This window comes from Colius striatus, chromosome 9 (genome assembly GCF_028858725.1).
Source record: "Colius striatus isolate bColStr4 chromosome 9, bColStr4.1.hap1, whole genome shotgun sequence".
NCBI classification, from domain to species: Eukaryota; Metazoa; Chordata; class Aves; order Coliiformes; family Coliidae; genus Colius; species Colius striatus.
This window is the reverse complement of record NC_084767.1, coordinates 26261762-26285627: the sequence shown is the minus strand read 5'-3', so window position 1 is coordinate 26285627 and position 23866 is coordinate 26261762. Positions and strand designations below refer to the sequence as shown.

General features: G+C 41.0%; 1 protein-coding gene across 1 annotated transcript in view; it reads right to left on the bottom strand.

Annotated features, from left to right (window-relative positions):
• Positions 1-23866, bottom strand: part of ERBB4 (erb-b2 receptor tyrosine kinase 4) — a 422209-nt gene that overhangs the window by 24932 nt on the left and 373411 nt on the right. Inside the window, exons 22-24 of the mRNA XM_062001955.1 lie at positions 6434-6589; positions 3634-3709; positions 1584-1730 (exon numbers count right to left, since the gene is read on the bottom strand). Of these exons, the coding sequence (XP_061857939.1) occupies positions 1584-1730; positions 3634-3709; positions 6434-6589 (379 nt within the window). The remainder of the gene's footprint in view (positions 1-1583; positions 1731-3633; positions 3710-6433; positions 6590-23866) is intronic.

Genomic DNA, 23866 nt, shown 5'->3' with positions numbered 1-23866 from the left:
TCAGCTCTCAATGTCTTTTTTTTTATGGAGGTTTCCAGTCTTTAATATCTAATTTTATCTAAGTCTAGTGGGTTTATTACAAAGGTACTACTAAATACAATTTTACTTTAACTCACCTACTGTTCCACAGTGACATTATATTAAAAACAGCTTCTCTACAGGATGATTGATCTTGAATCTGCCTTTCAGGTAATTCTGCAGTCATGTATCTGCATCATTAACACAGACCTTACACAAGGCATTAGATGCTATTTTAATTGAGTAAGGTTGATTCTTTTCTTTTGCTCTCCAAAATCCATTTATTAGAAACAACAGTTCTCAATCCCTGCTAATGCTTTCTGCAGAACAAGCAAGCAGTATAAGGCAGTCACCACCAGCAACCAGTTTATCTCAGTATCAGCTTTTTCTAATGGAAGATCCTATCAGTAGCTTCCCAAAAACATGTTTTCATTTATCAGGGAGGCTAAATGAAGCAGGCCTTATCTCCTTTGTGCTGTTTAACTGCATAAGTAACCAACACCAGGAAAACAAAGCTATTATAGAGAATTTCTCACAAACACTACAGGACTAAGCCTATACATCTAGCTGTAACTTTCTGTCTTCCTGAATATCCCATCTACTAGGATTTCCTTTTGTCCACTGAGATTTCCCTCTGCCTCATTAGAAATCCTATCGGATGGATCACTTTTGCACTCAACTAATGTGAGCTATTGAGACAATCTCCATACCTGCATGCACAGTACAACTGTTTCCAGAAGATATGTTATTTACCTCTTCCAGTTTTATTTTCTTTCTTTCAGTGGTTTTGTGTACAAAGCAAATGTGAATGGACTATATAAGATGAATGAGATGTCTGTATGTTAATCTCACTTAAATTAAGTCAGAAACTCCAGAGAGATGTTCCTAATTCTGTTTAAATTAGAAGCTTAGCCTTGGAGGATACCGTCGCTAGTATGGTTATCTTGTAGATAAAAGGGTAGGAAGAAACCACGAGCAGACATTTGCTTTTTTTGCTAAAGTGAAAATATACATAAATTGTTGTACTGGACTAAGAATGATTAAAAATTACCCATTCTGTAGCCTTTCCTGTATTAATTTAATTTTACTTTTTATTATTACTATTGCAATCAGCATTTTTGTTACTAACAATAAAGCATTTACGCTTTCTTTCCCCAATATTTGGAACTAGTATTGCTCCTCACAACTTTCACTGGCTGGGTATCTATGTACCATAATTATGTTTAATACTATCTTTTTTTAACATCAAAACCAATTCCCATGGAAATGACAAGGGTTTACAATAACAATTATACAATTTTGACTTCATAGCAATAATATAAGATACAATCTGACAGTAATAAGAAGCTGAGCTAACTCAACACCTTCATGGCTAAATTTGTATCTTCTGCAACTGCAAAAGATGTGCATACTGTATTTAAATGGAATTTACAACATCTTGGGAAGCTTTTGTTTTGAAGCAGCCTGCCCTACTACCCAGCCTTGTCAGAGACTATATACGCAAATGCTGTAACACAGTGTCCCTCTTGCACTGAGCATAAGGATATTAAGTGACAATGACTTACACTTCACCATCACCATATAAACATCAATAGTGCAGATGGGAGGTTGGGGCAGCCGCTCTCCCTTCTCCAAGAGGTCGGGGATCTCTCGAGTTGGGATTCCATCATATGGCTTCCCACCAAAGGTCATAAGCTCCCAGATAGTGACTCCTAGGTAGAAAAAAAGATCAGATATATGAGGTCTTAATACACAGATTCCTTCATAACTTCTTATAGCACAGTATTCTGCTCTAGCTCTGGAATGCAAACTCTTCTTCATTACCAGTGCTTGTAAAAACACTGAGTTGGGTATGCCAGATGGCATACCCAAAAAGCTCCAGAAAAATAGTGAAACAGCACTTTATGGTGATCTTCAAAGGCAGCTTCCCTAATTTTGATTGGGGTAAGATGCAGCATGACAGTTCTGAGGCACAAGATGAAGGCCTAAGACAAATAAATGGCAGTAAAGTGAATGGATGCAATAACAAAAGAATGCATCACACTCTTTTATCATATCAAAAGGGAAGATGGATGGCTGATGTTTTTAAGGGGGGGAAATGCAGATGTTTCTTAATTTAGAGCGTCGGTTTCCCACAATGGTACAGCACTGAGCAACATTATGTCATTGTCTTTGCCTTTTAAGTCATTCACAGACACCTGTACAATTTTTTTTCCTTAAATCACCTATGGATTTGAGTTACACTAGTGCTATGTTTCAAAAGCAAGATTCTCTTTTCGAATAGCCATAGGATTTGTTTTGGCATTGAAGCTGGAAATAAAGATCATATATCATAAGTAAAGGAATTCACTCCTCAACAAAATCTCACATATTGAAAATGCTTCTTTCATGCCAGTTTAACTTTTCTTTTTATTTCAAAGGTCATTTTAAACATTCCTCCACATCAGTAAACATATTTTGCCAGCTGTCACACTAATGTGAGAGGTGATGGACAGAATCACTAGATGTATAAAACACATATTTATTTCACCCTCATTCAGCTCTTGCCAGTTGTTTCTGGTCTCGTCCTTTCTGATTATACATATTCTGGGCTTCCTCTATGTAAAATAAATTCCACATATTTTTCCTTAAGTGATACGGGGGATACAGAATTTGAGGAGAAAGAGCAGCTTTACATGACCGATTTGACTTTCGTATGTTTTTCTCAGCTGAATAGAAGAGGGCAGCTAATAAGTCAAAACAGTGTCTTTTGCTGCTACCCACAGGTAAAAGTGAGTAATGAATAGAATTGTATACCTTTTTGTTTCAAAGTAATATAGCAACAGGAAATGCAAACAGTCCATAGCCCTAGACACTGCTGAAAAAATCCACTTACAAAGGTATATATGGTTTTATTAGCAATAGCTATACGAGAAAAACAGGCAGACAGCTCAACAGATGTGGCACGATAGCTCATCTGGATAACCAAATTAACAACAATTGAGAAATGAGGTGCTCATTTAATGCAGCTTTCTTTAGTGTATGTGGAATCCACACAAGCTGACCTGTCTAACCAGTTCCCAAGTTATCTGTGAAATTAAATGGATGCTTGTCTTAGTTAGCTTGGAGAGCTTCTTTCGTCTCTTTTTCTTCTTTCTGCTGCTGTATTTGCTCTGTTTTATTCTCTTTTATCTGACTGTAGGTACAGAAAGTCCCATAAGCTTGAAAATGTTTTTTGACATTCATGGCTTTTAGAGTTAAGATTTTCAAAGAACAGCTGAAAATTATGACCTGCAGTTGTGTTTTTATGAATCTATAGCTGAGCTGAAAGAGGCCTTCTTCTGTCATAATAATCAGCCAAACTGCTACCAGCCCATACCTTACAGCAGTCATCCCAGCAGGGACACCATGCTAATGTATTTTAGTGAACAGGGAAGTAAAATATGAAACAAGTAACAATTGCTATTTAGAGTTACACATTTTAAAAAAACCATAAAGACATTAAAAAAAAGAGGAAGAACAAATCCCACTGGAATTAACTCCTCTAGGGAAAGAGGATATCTTTAACACAGTACCACGACTTTGTTCAATGCTTTGCGAGAGCCAAATTTTTAAACTAAATGCATGAATATTTACCATAGCTCCAAACATCACTCTGATGGGTAAATTTCCTGTAGTGTATACACTCCAGAGCCATCCACTTAATTGGCATCTATAGAAAGAGAAGAGAAATATAACATTAGAAATACAATATTAGACCAAAGCAGACAGATCTTTTACATAGACTTCAACTTCCTCCCTGTTCCCTTTTTCCACTGCAAGCTTAAAAAAAGCTTAAAAAAGAGCAGCACGATCCAGCAGAGGAAATAGTTGCTCCTGCCCTCTAGAATGGGGCTTTGCATCATAAAACACACAGAGGTGAGAAATACAAACCAGTTGTCTCAGAACTTTTCATACCACCCAAATTTTAGTGATTCAGATGCAGTGGAACAACTCACTTTTTCATCATACCCATTTAAAGATGGGACCAACCCTGAAATTACATCCAATCTCCCTATATCTGAAGTGCAGCACAGAAGGTAGAATACAGAAGCTCTTTCGCTACAACAGTTTGCAAACCCAGACACTGCTATCTCAATTGCTCTCTAATAAGGCTACTTAATAATGCAGTGTCCAGAATACTTCACAGTCCACATAACCATCATCAAGGTAAACAGGCAATGGGAAGAATTTAGACTGTTTAATTTTTGAACTCCTAACAGTCATTAGGAACTTAGTCTTCTCAGTTCTCTATATCATTATGGCAAAGAGAAAAGTTGCTTCTGAAAGCAAGTAAAAAGTCCCAAGTTATCCTTTTGTTATGAATCGCCCTGAGGGAGAGTTCATCTCTTCTCACAGAGAAGGCTGTGTAGGCAAACACAAACCTAGGTTTGGCATAAGGGTCCACAGTCTTGAATTTCTTATAAGATTCACAGTGTTTCCTATTCCTGAGCTGAGCCTGTGAGATACAGTCTTGCAGTCCATTAATTTCCAATTGACAGACATGAACCCCATATTTTTTACCTGGCATGGGATGTATGAGTTGCCTTTAATTTGGAACTATGGCAGATGTACTGGAAGAAACCAGAGATACACATAACTGCATGCAAAATCTGAACAGATGGTGGGTGTAAAAGCAGAGGATGTGTCTTCATTCAAACTCTAATGAAAATACCTTCCGAGAAGTTGACTAACGAACATCACCTAACAGTTACAGCAAAAATAGCACCCTTTAATAAAGGTTGGCTTAGCACTTGTAAAAACAGTTCATCCTCCCCTGCTAAACTCTGCAGAAGTATATGGCTTTTATTTCCATTAAATACTTGGGTCACTCCAAACTTGAACAATTGTTCAAGTACCAAAGCTGCAATGCTCATCATGGGATAACTCAGGTTGAAATGGACCTCAGGAGGGCTCTAGTCCAAAGCTACTCAGGGTTTTATCCAGTTTGGATTTGAAAATCTCCAACGACAGAAACTGCTCCCTTTGCAACCTGATCAACCTTGTCTCCATGGTGAAAAAGTTTTTGCTTTTATCTAGTATCAATCTGTTTTAGCATGCTCTCTATACAATTTTAAGTAGCAAATATCTTTTGGATTTCACAGGATGCTTGTCTGGAGCTGGCAAGTGCCACATCTGACGTGTAAATCCTGCACCAGAGCCCCCAGAAGTGTGACTGGCCTTACAAGTCCAAGACATCATCTAGCAGCTGCCAGGGAACAGCTGGCTTGCAAAGACCAGCTCATTTTCTGTCATTCACTGGCTGATGGAAGCAAGACGCAGAAGGGATACTGAAGAGGGAATTGCTGAACTGAAGAAAATAGGGAAAACTGCCAAAACTCCACCTTCCCTGGCAGGAGGTCTCTCTACTGGGAAAATGGGAAAGAACCAGTGGACTCCTTATGCTACCTCAGTGACTGAAATGCTGATGTAATGCATGCAGCAGCTGCCAAGGACAGCAGCCACGCACATAGGGCAGTGACCCATCCTACTGAAAAGCACACACTGGCAACAGCTGTTTGTCCCACACAAGGGTAACAGTGAGTGCAGAAAAACACAGATAGCGAGTAGACAGAAAGCAAACTGAACGTTCAGGAAAAGGAATGGCAGGAGAGATAGAATCCCTTGAGATTTTGTGACAGGTTGAAATGTGGAACTTCAAAATGTTTAGGGAGCAGCTGGCAGCAGTATGTATTTAGAGTCCTTATTTACAGCCTTCTGAATTGTATAATGTATTAATCTGAAGGCATTAGAAATTAAGTGAGGCACTATATGGATGCTGTGCAACATGCTGAAAAGTAATATGGGAAAAAAACTTGGTTTCAAAATTATCCTCAAGATAGGATTTTAGTGGCTTGGAATTCCTTATGGTATGGGAGACTTGGATACAAGAAACAGCGAATGTAGGCTCTTCCTCTGTGATCAAAGAGGTGTCTCTTTTCTGAGCATATGTAAACACTCATATGCTACGAATACAAACACTTTCTGTGGCCTTCCTTTTTCTTTTTGGGAAAAATACTTGTCTGGGAAAACGAGACTGAAAGTTGTTAAGGTCCATACTGGCTGGGAAAAAGGAGCTTGGCAGGAATACCCTAGAACACACTCACTGAACTGACTTTAGAAGTCTTCAAGACAAGACATAGAAAGCAGCATATGAACAAAACCTGATTCAAAGTGTGAAAGCTGTTCAGGCAAATATATGTTGTCACCTGGAGAAGCTCACTGAGCAAAAAATGAACAGCTTTTATGTGTGCTGTCACAACACAGTTCCTCTAGAAGTCAGAGCTTTACTAAGTCAATGACAGACCTTCTTACATAGGAATCCACTGCCCCAAAGAGGAATTTCGGACATTGTCACAGTGTGATACATTTACTTCCAGATATGTTCAGTACTCACCTTCCCTCCATCAGCATTATACTCCTTTTCATCCCCTTCCAAAAGCCTGGCCAAGCCAAAGTCGGTGATTTTCACATGGTTTGGTGATTTCACCAAGACATTACGGGCTGCCAAGTCCCGGTGGACAAGTCTCCTCTCTTCCAGGTACATCATTCCCTGAAGGACAAAGAACAGTAAAATAATCTTAATGAGTCTTACATGACTTTTTAGAACTACTTTTCAGTGGAGACATGTAACATTTCCATTTCTCTTGTTAGTATTCACAATAAGAAAATGGCCTAGAGGGCAGAAGTTCAACCCTGCCCTTGCTCTGAGCAGGAGATGGGATTAGGTGACCTTAATTTCCTTCCAATCTGAATGATTCTATGGTAAAAGCCAAAGGAAAAAAAAAAAACAACAAGACAACACACAGATCGCTGTTCCAGCACGTATAAAATCTGGAAATGTGAGACAAAGAAAAGAAATTTTATGGCCTGTATTTTTCACACATGAAGACCATAAAAATAATCAACTGAGACAGAGGCCTACAGAAATTAGGCCAGACTGGGAAATAATCCCAGCTTTTGTACATGCAAGGTAATTTTCTTCATTTTAAGATGAAGCTTCTTATCAATCTCCAAATGCTGTTAAGTTGGACACAAATTTTCACTACTCTTGGAGGACTAGAAGGAAAACAATTCTTTATTCCAAGTGCTGCCACCCACTCACCTTTTCACTCCCTTAAAATTTTATATGCAGCATTATAATAAGACACTAGATCAATGGTCAATTTTTTTTTATGGGCATATATATTCTGTTCGAAGTACTTTTGTTAACAAGCCCATTCAGCTGCCTTTAAAGATAAAGTAACATATACTCAGGCTGCCTGGCCTTAACCTTATTCTTACTCCAATGAGAAAGTAACCATCTACCATCAGTATGGAAGTTTACATGATGTTTTGTGACACTGAGATGAACACTAAAGCCTGGTCCTATTAATTATATGACACACAAAGGACAGTAAGTCAGGGTTATAAGCCTATAATTTCATTAAAAAGCATTTATGACATTAACCATCATTATAAGAACCTACAGATGAAATTACACACTTGATAATTACCCTTAAGGTATCTCTTAATATATTAGCTCTGTATAATATATATGGTAATTTTTAAAAAGTCATAGCTGAATACCAAAGAGATCATTTTATCCCATAATACGGATGATAATTCAGAGAGTCACAAGTAGTCATTAAAATAACCAGATTACTTGATGGCATGGGCCAGAATTTATTCACTTTCACAGCTCACATGTAGCTATCCCCACACATACCAGGAGGACAATGCAGATGAGTAAGCCACCACCTATGGCCACTGGGCCAGAATGTAGCCTTGTCTTGACAAAAAGTGGATTTCTTTACAGAAAGTATTAAATAGAGCTCTAAATCGCTGTGGCTTTTAGGTGAAAAATTCCAGTGCACACCCCACCAAACGGTTTGAAAATATGTGGGAGAACATTTGGCATAAACACTGTTTCATTTTTAATGTGGTAGGCTTTGCTGCAGTCATCAAGAAGGTCATTTGAAAGGGGACACAGGGACTCTTTGGCATAAAGCAAATGGAATTGTTTTTTTAAAAACACTACTATTTGAAGGAAACACACATTCCTGCCAATTGCAAATCAATATTTTTGGCTGCTGAACATCAGAACGGTAAGCCTTTAAAAAGATAATGTTTTTTGACATCAAATTAAAATCTGCAGAAAAAGAAAAATAAAACTCGCAGGTCAAACAACTGTTGAGTCACACAACAAACACACTGTGAAACCAGAGGCACCATGACTTAGCACAAGAATCATCATCTGAAGAAATCCAAGCAGAAAAAGAACAGTCAACAGCAATGACACTGTGTGACAGAGGAAAAGTTACCAGTCTGCTGAGATGTCTGCAGGTAGCTATTAACCAGCCTGTGGAGCAGCCTAGGTGGCTTCAGGGTGCCCTTAAATTTACCATACAGTCATTCCTCACACACCTATAATTATACTGGTTCTTTGCAGCCCCTGAAAGTGGTGCCCTTGAAGTCAGGATTGCAGTCATGCGCAGACAGACAGATGCCCTTGTGTCTCCCCCAAAAGACTTTTCTCCTACACTTCTCTCACAGTCTCTTCCTCCACCTTCCATGGGATTAAGCACCTCTCTTCAACCTTACACCTTTCACTGCAAAAAAGCTCTTCCCCAAACAAAAAGCCTCAAGGTGCTGCCTACACTGCCCTTTTGCTTAGTTTACAAAATATCTCATTTTTTAGAATTAACAGAAATGCTTCTAAAACATTAGAGGTTTGAGATAACTTCCCATAACCCTTATTTGGTCAAAATTCTCAATACCTCAGAATAAGGGAGGAGAGAAAAGAAAGGTACAAACCTGAAAACAGATCTTTGTGTGCAGAATCTGACGAAGACACAAGAACTCAGAGAATTTAATGAGAAAATTCTGTTTGTATCAGAATACGTTAGGCCTAAATAAAATTACAATTTTTAGCAGATTAATTTGCATGTATCAGCACTAAAAATATATGAAGATAATGCAGAGTGATTTTTGGCAAAAAGGAAGAAACAGAATTTCTATCTTGTTAAAATCAAAACAGACAATCTGTAGCAAGGCTTTAGAATTATAGAATGGTAGGGGTTGGAAGAGACCTTTAGAGATCATCTAGTCCAAACCCCTAGCCTCCAGTTTTCAGCTAATGATGGTAGGAATGGATGGTAAGGTGTCCAGAAACATCTTTCACTGAAAGAGTTAAACAACCAAACCCTTAACCATGTCTTCTTGGTCTTATTTTTACTTTCTCTACATATTTCCAAGTGTTTTTTTAAACGTGTAGCCTAACACTTTGTGGTGTTTCACTGATTATTCTACTTATGTCCATTAATTTCAGTCTTGTGCTATCATTTAATATCGTCTTACTAAGGTATTTTATTCAGCCTAACCTCATATTCTCTAATGAACTAGAAAGAAGTGTAATCACCAACATGACTACTCCTCCTAACCAATACTACACCTGGTTTTTTTTCTATCCAGAAAGAGAGTAGAAATAGCCGTCTGTGTATAATTGTACTTACAGTTTACTTCTCAACTGTCAAACAAGCTTCTCAGGGCTATTCCCCACCTGTGTTATCTGCAAAGCTAAAAACACCCCATGTAGGGTTGACAAATGCAAAATCCTCTGCAGGTCAGAGACCTGCAGAAATGTAAATCCTCTTAGGAATATCCTGTATAAACATATTTGATTTTCCTGATACCTATCAACACATTTTTAAGGTGGATGGCGGAAGTATAAGAAAAAAGGTCTATCTGTATATATTTTCAATAAATGAGATTATACAAGCAAAATGAAAACAGTCTAAAAATGGGAAATCGACAATGTTCACTGCAGCAATACTGTCTAAACATATAGTACATCAAGAATCATCATTTGAAGAAGTTTCTGAACCTGTCAGGAAAAGTACTCCACATGCATCTCTAATCTTTTCACATGAAACAGAAGTACAATAAGAAAAAAAATACTCTCTGCATTACACAGCTGGTGCCATTACCATCCAACAAACCCATGATCAAATATCAAGAGGACATTTTATGACAGTTACCAGACAAAATTACAAGGGATCCTAGACCCTGACAGCGGAAAGAGATTGGCACTTGAAATTCTGATCCAAAAGATACCGCTGTGCCATTTGCAATGGGATCTGTGAGGCTGGGAAAATGAAGCATCCTTCAGGATTTCTCCAAATGAGGGTTATGCAAATCCCATATAATTATCAAAGTATAAAATGTACAGGTAATAAGAAATACCATACTTTAGTATGCGTATTAGAACAGTGTCATGTTTTTGCGAGGAGACTTTTTCGTAACAGGGCGAGAGGGCTGCAGTGCACACCCGGTAAAGACTTTCCCTCAGCTCTTGGTTTCAGACCCACCTCTGGCTGACTGGGCCAATCTGGTGCCTCTCTAGTGTAATCACTATTTAGGACAGGAATTTGAAGTGTGTGGAGGCAGATAGAAGGGAAGGGCAAGGTGAAGGTGACCATGGGGATTCTGCAGCCAGGAAAAGACAGAAGGAATGATGCTGGTCCAGAGACATCCTTGCAGTCCATGATGAGAAGCAGAGACCCCGTGCCTTTGACCACAAGCTGAGTAGTCTGGTCTGATTTGTCTGGGACCATAAATGGCAATTAAGCCCTCCTTGTCCTTTGGGAGTTCCAGGGTCTGTGGCACTTGAATCTTATCATGGTCTTTTGTCCCTGGATGGGCCTAAACCAGGACAGACAGCCACAATAGGGTGGGACTTCTATGCTGAAACCACTGAGAGGAAAAAGTTCTACATTAAGTCATTAAGGATCAGTTGTCTCATTATCTCTGAGCCCAGATTCATCTCACAAGAACACAGAATCAGCCATGACCTGTCCATCACTGATAGCTCCTCGTCACAGTCATGACAGAGGCTTCCTCACAGAGAATGTCATTAGAAATGCAATTACTACTAGGATCCCTCAACATAAAATCACTTTCTGAATCAGCACCTAATGCTGTTAAGAAGTCAAACAGCTACTGCAAACACCTGTAATACAGACAAGTCAAAGAAGTCCCTTTGGAACTTCAGAATGAGTAAGGAGTAGCCTTTTATCTTTCACAAATGCACCCCTTATGCTCACCCAATACTGGAGTCAGCTATGAAGCCAAATCGGTGCTATATGGTTCCTAGATGTACACAGCAGTAAAACCACCTGTAGTCTAGATCCCTCCTACCCCTGTGACTATGTGACTGAAAATGTCAGTTCTCCTTTCTGAAGCAGATCCAGATGTCCTTGCTAGGACTTGGGTTAGTGTAAAGATCTTTTATCCTTGCCTATGCAATTACTAACCTGTGTTTATACATTTCACACAAGGCTTGCCAGAATGTCATGGAAACTAATAGCAATGCTTAGGGGAGGAATAGCCAAGAGGGCTTTTTTCGAAGAACAAAAGTGAACAGCAAAAATATAAATGGCTACTGGGAGCTTACCACCATAAGAATTTCCTGTTTGTCACTTTTCAGCCTTGGTAGTTTTCTATGTAATAACTAGGGGGGAAAAAAGTCAGCAATTTTACTAGTTGAGGAGAATCCTGCTTCCTACCCATCAGTTCATTCACTCTCTTAGCTGACTAGAAATAACAGAGAATAAAAAATACCTTGTTGAATAGACTAATAGTTAGCCTTTAAGAGCTATAAAAGAAGGTCTTTCCCAATTTTACTATAGAGTGTTTGTGAGGTCTCTGTGACTGTGAACAGACAGATTGGCATGGGCATTCCAAGTACAGTCAGGTATGCTTACTCTTTTCACAAAAAATTTGACAGACCTGCAAATGAGATAACATGTACTGGCAACAAACTGAAGTGAGATGGTGGAAAGGAGACTTTGTGCCAAAAAATCCATGAGAGGAAAGAAGACAACAAGATGGGACAGCTTTCTGATCCTTCCATGCAGCAAACTGCAGTAGAAAGCATTAAATTAGGTTCATAAAGTTCATAAAGACTTGCAGTGCTGTAGACACCTACAGAGGTGTATCATCAAAGGTGGGATGGTGGTGAAAATAAATAAAATAAAGGTTTTTTTAAAAAAGCAAGATGAAGCTTTTCTGGAAAGTTATGGGTTTGTCCCCTGAGATCCTCTGCCTTTAAGATACAGTCATTGTTTGCTTTTTTTCTTACTTTACTACCATCATTTGTCTCCCAGTCCCCAAGGGCAGTCTTTGAGCACGCCTCCATTTTCACAGCTCAGAGCATGAGAGTTGTAAGGACAGACTGTTTCAGATGTTGCTACTTGATTTCCTTCACTTTTCTGGACTCTTTGGAGTCTCACCTTCCCACCGAGGATGCTTCTGGATGCTAAAGGTAGCAGCTGCCCTTCAGGGAAAGTCCAACCCTTTGAATTGTATGAGCCTTGTCTGAAAGCTCTTTCCATTAGATGCCTGTACCTCATTTCCAGAAAAAAGGTATTTATTACTCAGGACAGAATTTAAGCAGGTATGTAAATCATTAAATGCAAAGTCCCTTTGGGATAATTGCCAGCAATGAACTGAAGTGTCTTGAATCACTAACTAAAGTTTAAGCATACATATGTCTTTACACGATGCAAGACATCATTAGGCAAGATAATTAAAATTAAAAAAGAAAAGTATAAAGACCTTCACCTGCCACAAGATCTTCAGCAATACCAGCAGACAGCAGATGTACTATAAATGGGTTTTTTTCAGTGTGACTTTTTTGCTGTTTTCTTTAATAATCATTATCATCTCCCTAAATATGGGAATGTTGATCTTATTCCATCCAGAACTTAAGAGCAGCCTGCCTTCCTTCAATAATAACTTCCATCCACCAAAGCTAGTATGCACGGAAGATTTATCAAATAGGTAAATGAAGGAAGAAAATTTCAAGTCCAACTCAAATCTTATGGACATTAATCTCCAGCCTTGGAGACTGCCCTCTTTTCATCCTAATAACTTGAGGCTAGCTTAATAACAGGAATCACTACAGAAAGCTTGAAATTATTATCTTTTTCCTTGCCTACTCCATGGAAAAAGTGTAATTTTACCTGGGGCTAAATATGCTTTCAAGAAAAACATGATGCCCTTTGTTGTCAGGAGCAACCAAAATCATCTAAGTAGCTGTTACTCCAGAGATAGCTGTGGGAGAGAAATCTGCCACTGCTCTGAAATATACTGACTCAGCTGCAGAGGTGTGATATGTTATGTAGATCAGCTTGGAAGCTGGGAGCAGAGGTCATCCTCACAGCTGAGGGAAAGCAAAGATGCTAACTATTTCAGTCCAAAGCTGCCAGGCTGAGCTGGAATTTGCACCCTGTGTATGCTAGGCACACCTTCACCAGGTTATTTGCCAGGGATTTCTGAAAATGTCCAGAGTTCTGCCAGCTCTGGTGAAGCTGGCAATGGAGGCCCATATCCTGCATTCTGGGCTGTGGTATACACCCAATATTTAGGACTTCAATTCTCATTTATATGAGGCAAGTTAATACCTCTTTCTTTGGTAAAGGGTAGAAAAAGAAAGCTTACGTGATAATAATATGTTTCTTCCCACTTCTTGTTCCTTTGACTAGGGTCTCTCTCTCAAGGTTTATCTTCTCTACAGTTTACTCAAGTTTGAAGCAATGGCTACTCTTGTAACAAGCATGTATCTTGGGGTAAAAGTGCTTTTTATCTCAAGCTGTCTGTCTATCTTTAGATGCAGGCTTAGGATACAAAGCTGTTACAACTACCTGGATTTTCCTCGTCAATTTGGATCTGTCCTGCTGACCTGCACTCCAAGCTGATGTGAAATGAGCAGCATGGGTGCTGTGTATTCATGCCAATACTTCCCTTTTCTCACAGTCCTGCTGTGATATTGGTAAATAGTTTCGGACTATCCTTGTGTTTCAAGACACAAAATATAAAAGATCCTAAAGCATAACAGGTGAAACAAAGACAGGAAGCAGAAGAGGCTATGAGGCTAAAGTTTAGATGAGAATTACAGGAAAAATGCAGGCTAGTCCAAAATGATGGATGAATCATACAGGGAGAAAGAACAGAACGAAATGAGAGGAGAAGCAATTTATGACATTTCAAGAATTAATTGACTGGACTGAGCAGACATTCTGATAGGCCCACACCCACTGCAATCCTAAATTAAAATCCCAGGAGTGTCTTTTCATCCCTTTAAAGCACAGAGAAATGGGTCACCACTGAACTGATTGGTTCATGATGCTGAGGCTGAGGGGTTCTTAAAATAAAGCTACCTGTCCTGGGTGGGTGTGGAAGTTCCTCAGGCACTGCCAGAAATGGAGTTTGTTCCACTGCCATTATCAAACACGTCCTCTGTCTGAACTCCTGCAAAAAGTATGAGTTGTCTCTGGCTCACTCAAATTATGCAGATATCTAGATTAGGTGTTGCTGAACATAAAGAGTCTGTGAAGAACTTTATGTTCTTCTGATGAAAGATATTACATAATATATTAACTAGCATAAGCAATGAGATGCAAAACAGATATTTCAATACTGTCCATACAGCATATGCCTCCAAGCTCTGGTTGCACCTACAGTCACATCTGTGCAGTTGTAACGTGGGTTATTTAGGAGAGGAGAAAAAAAAAAAGTTTATTCCTATGCATGGCATTCCTGAGGGAGGAAGACCATGGAGTTGTACCTCTCCTCCACTTTGCAACTCAAGACTTATTGCCACAGTCCTTCCTTAAGACAGCAGGGTGCAAGGTGCCCTCCCATGCTACCTTGAGTGCCTTCAGTGTGCAAATGGGCTCATATTGGCTGTATTAGCACTTCACCTGGGCCAGGTGCTACAGCCTCGTGGGCTCCATGACACGCTACATTAGTCTCCTGCAGTACCTTCTCCCTATTCCAAAAGTGCTCAAAAGGATAGGCAAATTCTCCTATAATCTCTGAAGAAAATCATAACTCAGCTTTTGGTACTGCATCCCAAAGAGGTGAGAGAAATTGTAGCTTGTAGCTGTGCTTACAATAAGCATATCAACAGTAAGGACACAGTAACCTGGATCCAGCTTTGCAGCTCCTCTCCTATGCTCACAAGCCCAACACAAATGTGATGGACAAATACACATTGCAGCAGAGAGAATACCAAGAGAGTTTCTAACTCTCCAATTACCGAATAGGACCAAGAGCTCTAATTGCAAAAACTTAATAAAGTCAGGAACTCATAGGCAAAGGGTCATCCCCAACACTTTTGATAAAGTACTTAGCACCTGATGCCTGCCTGCTAGCTCTGCAGCATCTGCTTCTCACACGGGCTTCCAAAGGTGAGCACACAAACCAGGCAGATGTTTTCAAGAGACTGTCCTTTGGGTGCATTGTTCCATATAGGAAGACAAAAAACCAAGGCAGATATCTACTGATGGTCACCGTGTAAGAAAAAGACTGATTACTCAGACACAGCTTTGTGTTCCACTGCAGGGCCACCCTCTCCCAGATGTAGCACAGGGCCTAGGCTCTGATAGTCAGAGTTTAATGCTTGCTGTGCCCACTAACAGCGATACAGCTTGCATTTCTCCAGGAGGCACAGGAGGACTCAGCACTGGTTTGGCTGCAACTGCTGCTATGTGTTGTCAACACCTTTTTCTGTAAAGGAAACCTTTAAATAAGAACTAACTGCCTAAATAGCAAATGTATTAGTGCAAAACTCTCCTTGCTGGGCAATAAACACTCACTGCAAAGTAGCTACAGTTAAGAGGCTGGCAGGAACACAATCCTTACAACAAAGACTGTGAATTACTGTTTCAAAAGCAAATCCTATAATGTGTGCTACACATGCCAGCAGGAAGATCTACCTATCCCCTGGTTCAGGGAGGGCTCATACACTTCAGATTTCAGCTCCCAGTGGATCACATACTCCTGGAAAGTGTTTGATGCTTTGCAAAGTGGCAACCAGAGAGGTATCGGTACATTAATGATTTGAAAGGGCTTTTTGAATGCTATTCTTCTCTCTTAAGATTAATTGCTACAGTTAGACTAGCTCTAGCTCCTTTCTCTGAAGAGGCAGGCAGGCTAAATGTATCCTATAAAGGAGCTCCCAGCACAACTTTAATAGTGGAGCTGTGACCAGTGCTTTTTTAATACTCTGTAGCTATAAACTCACTGCTTGTGAGGGAGATAACTTGGGTCTCTTGAAATGAGCCTGCAGAGAAGCCTGTGCTGGGAGGGCCAGCAGTATACTAAACAATGGGCTATCTTTCCCCCACTCCAGCCACTGACCCCTTGCCAATACAATTACAGTTGGGAGAGTATATTGTGTAGTGCATTCACTCTCTCCAAGAAAGTGTACTTAAAATGGATTACTTCTGCTCTTTAGTCAGGCAATCAATAGAGATGTGGACTGCAATAAGTACAGAGATGTCTGTGGGCTGCAACATTTATCCTCTGTGTCTCTTCAGAAATTAATTAAAAATCAATGAAGTGTGCAGCCTATTAATAAGGAATCTCCAGATTAACAGATACAAGTGCAGCCTTCCCTCAGGTTCAGAACAAAGGCAGTCATAGTGCAAACACGTTAGAAATTCTTCAGCACTTCAAACCATACCATAAGAACTGTAACCTCTCATGGCTTTGCCCTGCATCTGACTGAACTGTGATATTCTCAGCTGCATGCACCTTTAATAAATTATGTTGTTTATTTCAAGTTGGTTGAACAGCGGGACCTCGGGTAAGCATTGAGAGGCTTCAGAGTTCCTGTGCTAGCTTTCTAGAAGATGGTCTTATGACAAAGCAAAATCATCAGTGTGTAGATCCAGTAAATGTCTACATAAGGATAAGCACACTTTATAACTCCTGGAGGTCACTCTCAGGATTCAGCAATAACTGAGAAATTCAGTTGACATCCAACAACCTGAAGATTATATCTTGCAACCTGAAGAATGCTTAATTATTCTGAAAGTTTGAATTTGCCTATGTTTAGAAGCAGCTGGGTAAGGGCTGGAGAAAGGTCTTTTTGTTGCTGGTTTCTATCAGTCAGGACCACCATCCCTGCTATCCCTCCACAGTGCATTAGTGTTACCATGCAAAGCACAAAATATAGAGCAGCTTATGACACACCTAGAGCTGCCAGCCCAGGTCAGGGACCTGTTGAGCAAAGAACAGCACATACTCATACCACAAGCTTTCCCTTCTTTCATGAGATGAGATTCTAACTTAAAAAAATCACTCTACGATAATAAACATTGTAATATAATAAATAAATGAAAACATTTAAAAAACAAAGGAGAAAGATTAAATGACTTGTCCAAGATTATCGGCGTTGGGTCAGAGGCAAGGAACACTCCCAGGTCTCAGCAATCCCTGGTCTGATACAACACCCATCTTTCCTCAGTTGCAAATCCACCTTTTTCAGACTACTTTGTTGGGAAATGAGTATTGACCCAGCAGCAAATAATACTTTTCCACTGGAAGTGCACTGATAAACTGACATGACATAGAATTATAGAGTCATAGAATCATAGAATAACTTTGGTTGGAAAAGACCTTTAAGATCATTGAGTCCAACCACTAATCTCACATTGCCAAGCCCACCACTAAACCACGTCCCTCAGCACTTCATCTATGCATTTTTTAAGAACCTCCAGGGCTGGTGATTCTGTCCCAAGCTTGTAGCACTGCCTGGGATTGTTGTGGCCCAAGTGCAGGACTGGCGTTTGGCCTTGTTGAACCTCATGTGATTGGCCTTAGCCCATCAATCCACCCTGTTCATGTCTCTTTGAAGAGCCTTCTTGCCCTCAAGCAGGTCCATGCACCTGCCCAGCTTGGTGTCATCAGCAAACTTACCTAGAGTGCACTCGATCCCATCATGCAGGTCATTGATAAAGATGTTAAACAGAACAGGTTCCAGGACTGAGCCCCAAGGAACAGCACTGCTGACCAGCTGCCAACTGGATTTAACTCCATTGCCCATCACTCTCTGGGCCCAGCCATCCAGTCAGTTTTCCACTCATCTTAGAGTAGATCCATCCAAGCCATGGGCAGCTAGTTGCTCCAGCAGGATGCTGTGGGAGATTGTGTTGAGGGCTTTACAAGTCCAGGAAGACCACATCGACAGCCTTTCCCTCATCCACTAAGCTGCCTACCTTGTTATATAAGGAGATCAGGTTGGTCAAACAGGATCTGCCATTAATAAAGACATGCTTGTTGGCCCTGAATTCTTGGTTGTCCTGTATGTGCCTCATGATGGCACTCAGGATGATCTGCTCTAAAAACTTCCTCAGCACCAAGGTCAAGCTGATAGCCCTGTAGCTCCCAGGATCCTCCTTTCGGCCCTTCTTGTAGATGGGTGTTCCATTTGCCATCCTCCAGTCCACTGGGACCTCCCTGGTTGGCCAGGACTGCTGGTAAATGATGGAGATTAGCTCAGAAAGCATTTCCACCAACTCACTCAGGACCTTTGGGTGGATTTGGTTGTACATTTGGTTGTATGGACTTGTGTGAGGCAAGATGGAGCAGCAGATCACACACCATTTTCCCTTGGACTAAGGGTATTTCACTCTGGCCCCTGCTTCTGTCTTCCAGCTCAGGTGGACAGAGAATGGCTGGTTTTACAATTGAAGACTAAGCCAAAGAAGGCATTAAGTGACTCAGACTTTTCCTCACCCTTGGTCACTAAGCTTCCCCCTGCATCCATGCAACATGCACTAGATTCATGGCTTTCCAGTATTCATCTTATGTCTCATGTTATAATAATTAAATATGTGACAAATCAGGTCTTTCCTGTACTCTATGTGCTTGGCTGATTCAGATGACACAATGTTTTGAACAGCTGAACTTCTCATTCTACTCTTGTCTTGGGTGGTGCCCACTGAACATACATGGAACACTACGGTGGTTACTATCTTGTGTGTTCAGATGAAAATCCTCCAAGAAGAGCAGGCAGAACATTCCCTGCTTTACAAAAGGCAAATATGTACATAATTCCACTCATTCCCCCTTAAACACTTGAGAAGGGAAATTTTTGACCTAAAGATTCCTGTTTCCTAGGGCACTTTTGGGCCAATCAAAAGCCTTTAGCATTATCCTGTGTTATTAGATTAACCATAGATGATTTTTTTTCATCAGTAGACAGCACGACCGAGAATGAATTCCTGAGGTGAGTACCTTTCTTGAAAGATGCTCCCAAAGCACACACAGCTTCAGGGCTCTGTATGACAACTTTTAATATCATCATTTCAGTGTAAATAGGAATATAACAGGACAATGGAAGCACTGCTTTTGCTAGAACTCACCACTTTCACAAGCTGTTCCACTGGAAGGAGCACTGTGTTGTGCAGGAACAAGGGCATATTTACCCTCTCCCACTCACATTTTTTTCTCTTGTGAGCAGAGCAAGCAGTCAGTCTGTGTGATGGGTTCTGCTTAGGATTGCAATATTGTTTTACAAAAGAAAATGTTCTGAATTTATTCTAAATGCTTTTGATACTCTGATTCAAGAGAGCTGAATAAATTAAAGCTTTGAACTTCCAAACTCTGTTGCCACTAGGTTTCTGGGCACTTCTTAAAAACTCACATCACAGGTAACCATAGTTACCAATTTCATACTTCCCCCCCCCCGCACCATTTCTAATTGAGAAGCTTATGACAGCTGACAGAGAGAAGAGGCCAGCCACATAAACAGAGTCTGCTAGCAGATAATGGCTGGAGAAACCTGCTAAATAATCCATTAACCTTATTCAATAAATCCAGATGAGTGCTAAAGTGGGGTGGGTGGAAGACAGAAATGTGGTTTCAAGGGACACATATTTCCCCCCAGAGAAACCATCACATTATTATTACTTGTTCAGAGCATCCCTGTGTTGACAGTGAGAGCCCATAGAGTGTGAGTCAAACTGGTGGCAGTTACGTGCATTCAGACTGAATAGCCTTTAGTGTGTAGGGGGGTTAATCATTAAATACAGCTTGCAACTTTTCTCTTTTCACTTCATGATGCTGAGGAGGGTTTATAACACAGATAATTTGTTCATGAAAATATGAAAAGTCCATATGCTCCTTGAGCATAAGAAAACAGCAGCCAGTGACTTTTCACTGGCAAAGTAAAGATTAAGAGACAGTTGAGCATTGCGCACTTCACTGGAGTGCAGGACCCATCTCCTCCCCTGCTCCTCTGCACCTCAGGTCAGCCTTGCCTAGACAGTAGCACCAAATCCAAGGGGGTGCAGGGATAATGCATCCAAGGGAAGCTTAGATAGCCCCTCGTGTAACTATGCTACAGGTTGCTTACTCAAAACAAAGTGTAATTCTGCCCTTTAGTTGTAGGGACTAAGAGAACTCTGGAGCACTAACTGCAGCAATATTTTGTGCCATACATTGGTTTACTCCTGCAAAGTGGTTCTAGAGTTTTACCAAGGGACCACAGTCCTACTCAGAGAAGAAACTACTTCCAAAGTTGTAAATGCCTAAAAAGAAAAGTTGTTATGTACTCGAAACAAAACTGATTCTTCTTTTTGCCTAGATCCCAGAAATATCTAAATATGGTTCAGCTCAAGCTTTCAAAAGCCATTAACTTCTAAAGTGAATTCCAGCACTGGAGATTTCAGTTCCCAAATCTGAGAAACTTCTCAGTGATTGAGAGCTGGATGCCCTACTTGATCTCTGTACACTTCCCAGTTACAGCAAATACTTCAGGCACAGCTACATTTTTGTCAAGCTGCCTACAAAACCATGGATGCCATTTATTTGAAAAGAAAGCAGACAACTCATCAGGGGGAGTCAACATGGCTTCACCAAGGGGAAATTCTGTTTGACCAACCTGATACCCTTCTATGAATGCATAACCAGCTGGCTAGATGAGGGGAGAGCAGAAGATGTCATCTGCCTTGACTTCAGCAAGGCTTTTGACACTATCTTCCATAAGATCCTCAACAGAAAGCTCAAACAGTGTGGGTTGGATGAGTGGACAGTGAGGTGGATCGAGAGCTGGCTGAATAACAGAGCCCAGAGGGTGGTGATCAATGGCACAGAATCGAGTTGGAGGTTTGTGGCCAGTGGAGTTCCACAGGGATGGGTTCTGGGGTCAGTCTTGTTCAACATCTTCATCAGCAACCTGGATGAGGGGACAGAGTGTACCCTCAGCAAGTTGGCTGATGACACCAAACTGGGAGGACTGGCTGATTCCCCAGAAGACTGTGCTGCCATTCAGTGGGATCTCGACCGGCTTGAGAGTTGGGCAGAGAGGAACCTCATGAGGTTCAACAAGGACAAGTGCAGAGTCCTGCATCTGGGGAGGAACAACGTCATGCACCAGTACAGGCTGGGGGTTGAACTCCTGGAGAGCAGCTCTGCAGAGAGAGACCTGGGAGTCCTGGTTGATAATAAACTCACCATGAGCCAGCAACGTGCCCTTGTGGCCAAGAAGGTCAATGGCATCCTGGGATGCATCAAGAAGATGTGGCCAGCAGGTCAAGGGAGGTTCTTCTCCCCTTCTACTCTGCCCAGGTGAGGCTGTTTAGTCTGGAGAAGAGGAGATTCAGGAGTGATCTTATTAACATTTATAAATATCTAAAGGGTGAGTGTCAGGAGCTTGGGGCATCCCTTTTTTCTATAGTAGCTAGCAACAGGACAAGGGGTAATGGGATGAAGCTGGAACACAAAAAGTTCGACTTAAACATAAGAAAAAACTATTTCACTGTTCAGGTGAGGGAGCCCTGCCACAGGCTGCCCAGAGGGGTTGTGGAGTCTCCTTCCTTAGAGGTCTTTAAGACCCGCCTGGACACGTTCCTATGCAACCTGATCTAGGTGAACTTGCTTCTGCAGGGGGGTTGGACTAGATGATCTCTAAAGGTCCCTTCCAATCCTACCATTCTATGATTCTATGAACTCATGGCTTTGACATCTCAAGATTTAAGCCTGTGGGTGGGTGGATACATTGGAAATTTTGAGAGCTGCTGAGCTGAAACAAGTGACCTGAGTAGAACAAAGAGGAATTAGGGTAGGTGTATTTCCACTGATAGTGAAATTTCAAGTCTTAGGACTCAATTCTTGAGTCATTAAACTTAAAGGGACTTCTTCCCCTAATAACAACTGAAGTTCAAGCTTTTACCAGTGCTGATTGCATACATTGAACAGCACCTGGCTAGAACCTGCAAAGTGAGTTGAAGTGATTTTTAATCATTGGCAAAGTAAATTACTAGGGAAGCACAGGAAACCTAGCAGCCTTGGGCTCCTCTAGAATCCCAAGTCTTCTTTGAGAAGACTCATATTGGACTTTTCTCCCCAGCTAGGAACCCACACTTTTTTGCCTTTCACTCAAAATGATAATTATTAATTTTTCTATGTTTTACAATACCAAACTGCCAGCCCTGGCTATGGAATAGGCTCTGGGTATTACTTGGAGTAGCCAAAGGCCTTTCAGCAGGAACTAACTTCTTCCTCTAACCTATGACTAAGACCTAAGACTATGACTGACTGCTAGCCCCTTGCCTAAGAAGTTGTCCCCATTCCTCCTATAGTTCTGCAGCAGCATTTTCATACTTGGACTACTGTTCCAGCACTGCTGGTTTGCCATATAGGCACAATATTATTTTGCCAAATTGCAATACAGACACATAAACCTCATTTTTCTTAGTACTGAAATGAGAAGATTCATAAAGAAAAGGATCTGCTACTGGTAAATTTATTGCAGTGAGTAAAAAACTCTCCTGATAATTTTGGTTCATTTGGATCAGAACCAAATATAGGAGAAATCTCCGAGCACAATTTGCACATCTGTCTTGGCTAGATTTTTCAGCCATACTTCCATCTCTTGGCTGCCTCTCTTTTTTCAACTGACTAGATGTTTCAAAGGCTCAGCTGTAGAAACTTACTGTTTCCCTAAGGACTCAATCATGATGTTTGGGGTTTTCTTTTCAATTAAAACTAACTGGCACCAGGCTTAAAATGTTTCTATATCCTGACTGAAACACGTTGATTAGAACATACGCACAGCCATAACATGACCCTCAAAGGTCTTTATGGTAAATGTTCTTTTGGAGCATGGTAAGGAGAATCAAGCTGTGATTGAGGAAAGCATAAAAAAAATCAGGTCAACAAACGCTGCACAGCTGACAGGTGGCATGGACTGTAAGGGAAAGAACTTCTTTTCTAGAGGTACCAACACAGATGAGGATGCCTGGGATCACAAATGGAAACCTGTCTTCTTGTCCATGGGATTATTGCTGGAACGTAACACATCCACATACAAATCTGGCTCTGCCGCTCATAGAACGGTAGAGGTCAGAAGGGACCTTTAGAGATCATCTAGTCCAACCCCCTTGCTAAAGCAGGTCCACCTAGATCAGGTCACATAGGAATGCATCCAGGCAGGTCTTGAAGACCTCCAAAGAAGGAGAGTCCACAACCTCCCTGGGCAGCCTGTGCCAGGGCTCCCTGACCCTCACCCTCACAGCAAAATAGTTTTTTCTTACATTTAAATGGAACTTTTTGTGTTCCAGCTTCATCCCATTACCTCTTGTGCTGTTGCTAGATACAACAGAAAAAAGAGAAGTCCCAATCTTTTGATGTCCACTGTTTATATACTTATAAATATTAATGAGATTCCCCCTCAGTCTTCTCCAGACTAAACAGCCCCAGTTCCTGCAGCCTTTCCTCATAAGGAAGATGCTCTAGTCCCCTGATCATCTTGGTGGCCCTGTGCTGGACTCTCTCCAGCAGTTCCCTGTCTCTCTTGAGCTGAGGAGCCCAGAACTGGCCACAGGACTCCAGATGAGGCCTCATCAGGGCAGAGCAGAGAGCAGAGCAGGGGAAGAACCTCCCTTGACCTGCTGACCACACTCTTCTTGATGCATCCCAGGATGCCATTGACCTTCTTGGCCACGAGGGCACATTACTGGCTCATGGTTAGTTTATTATCAAGCAGGCCCTAGAA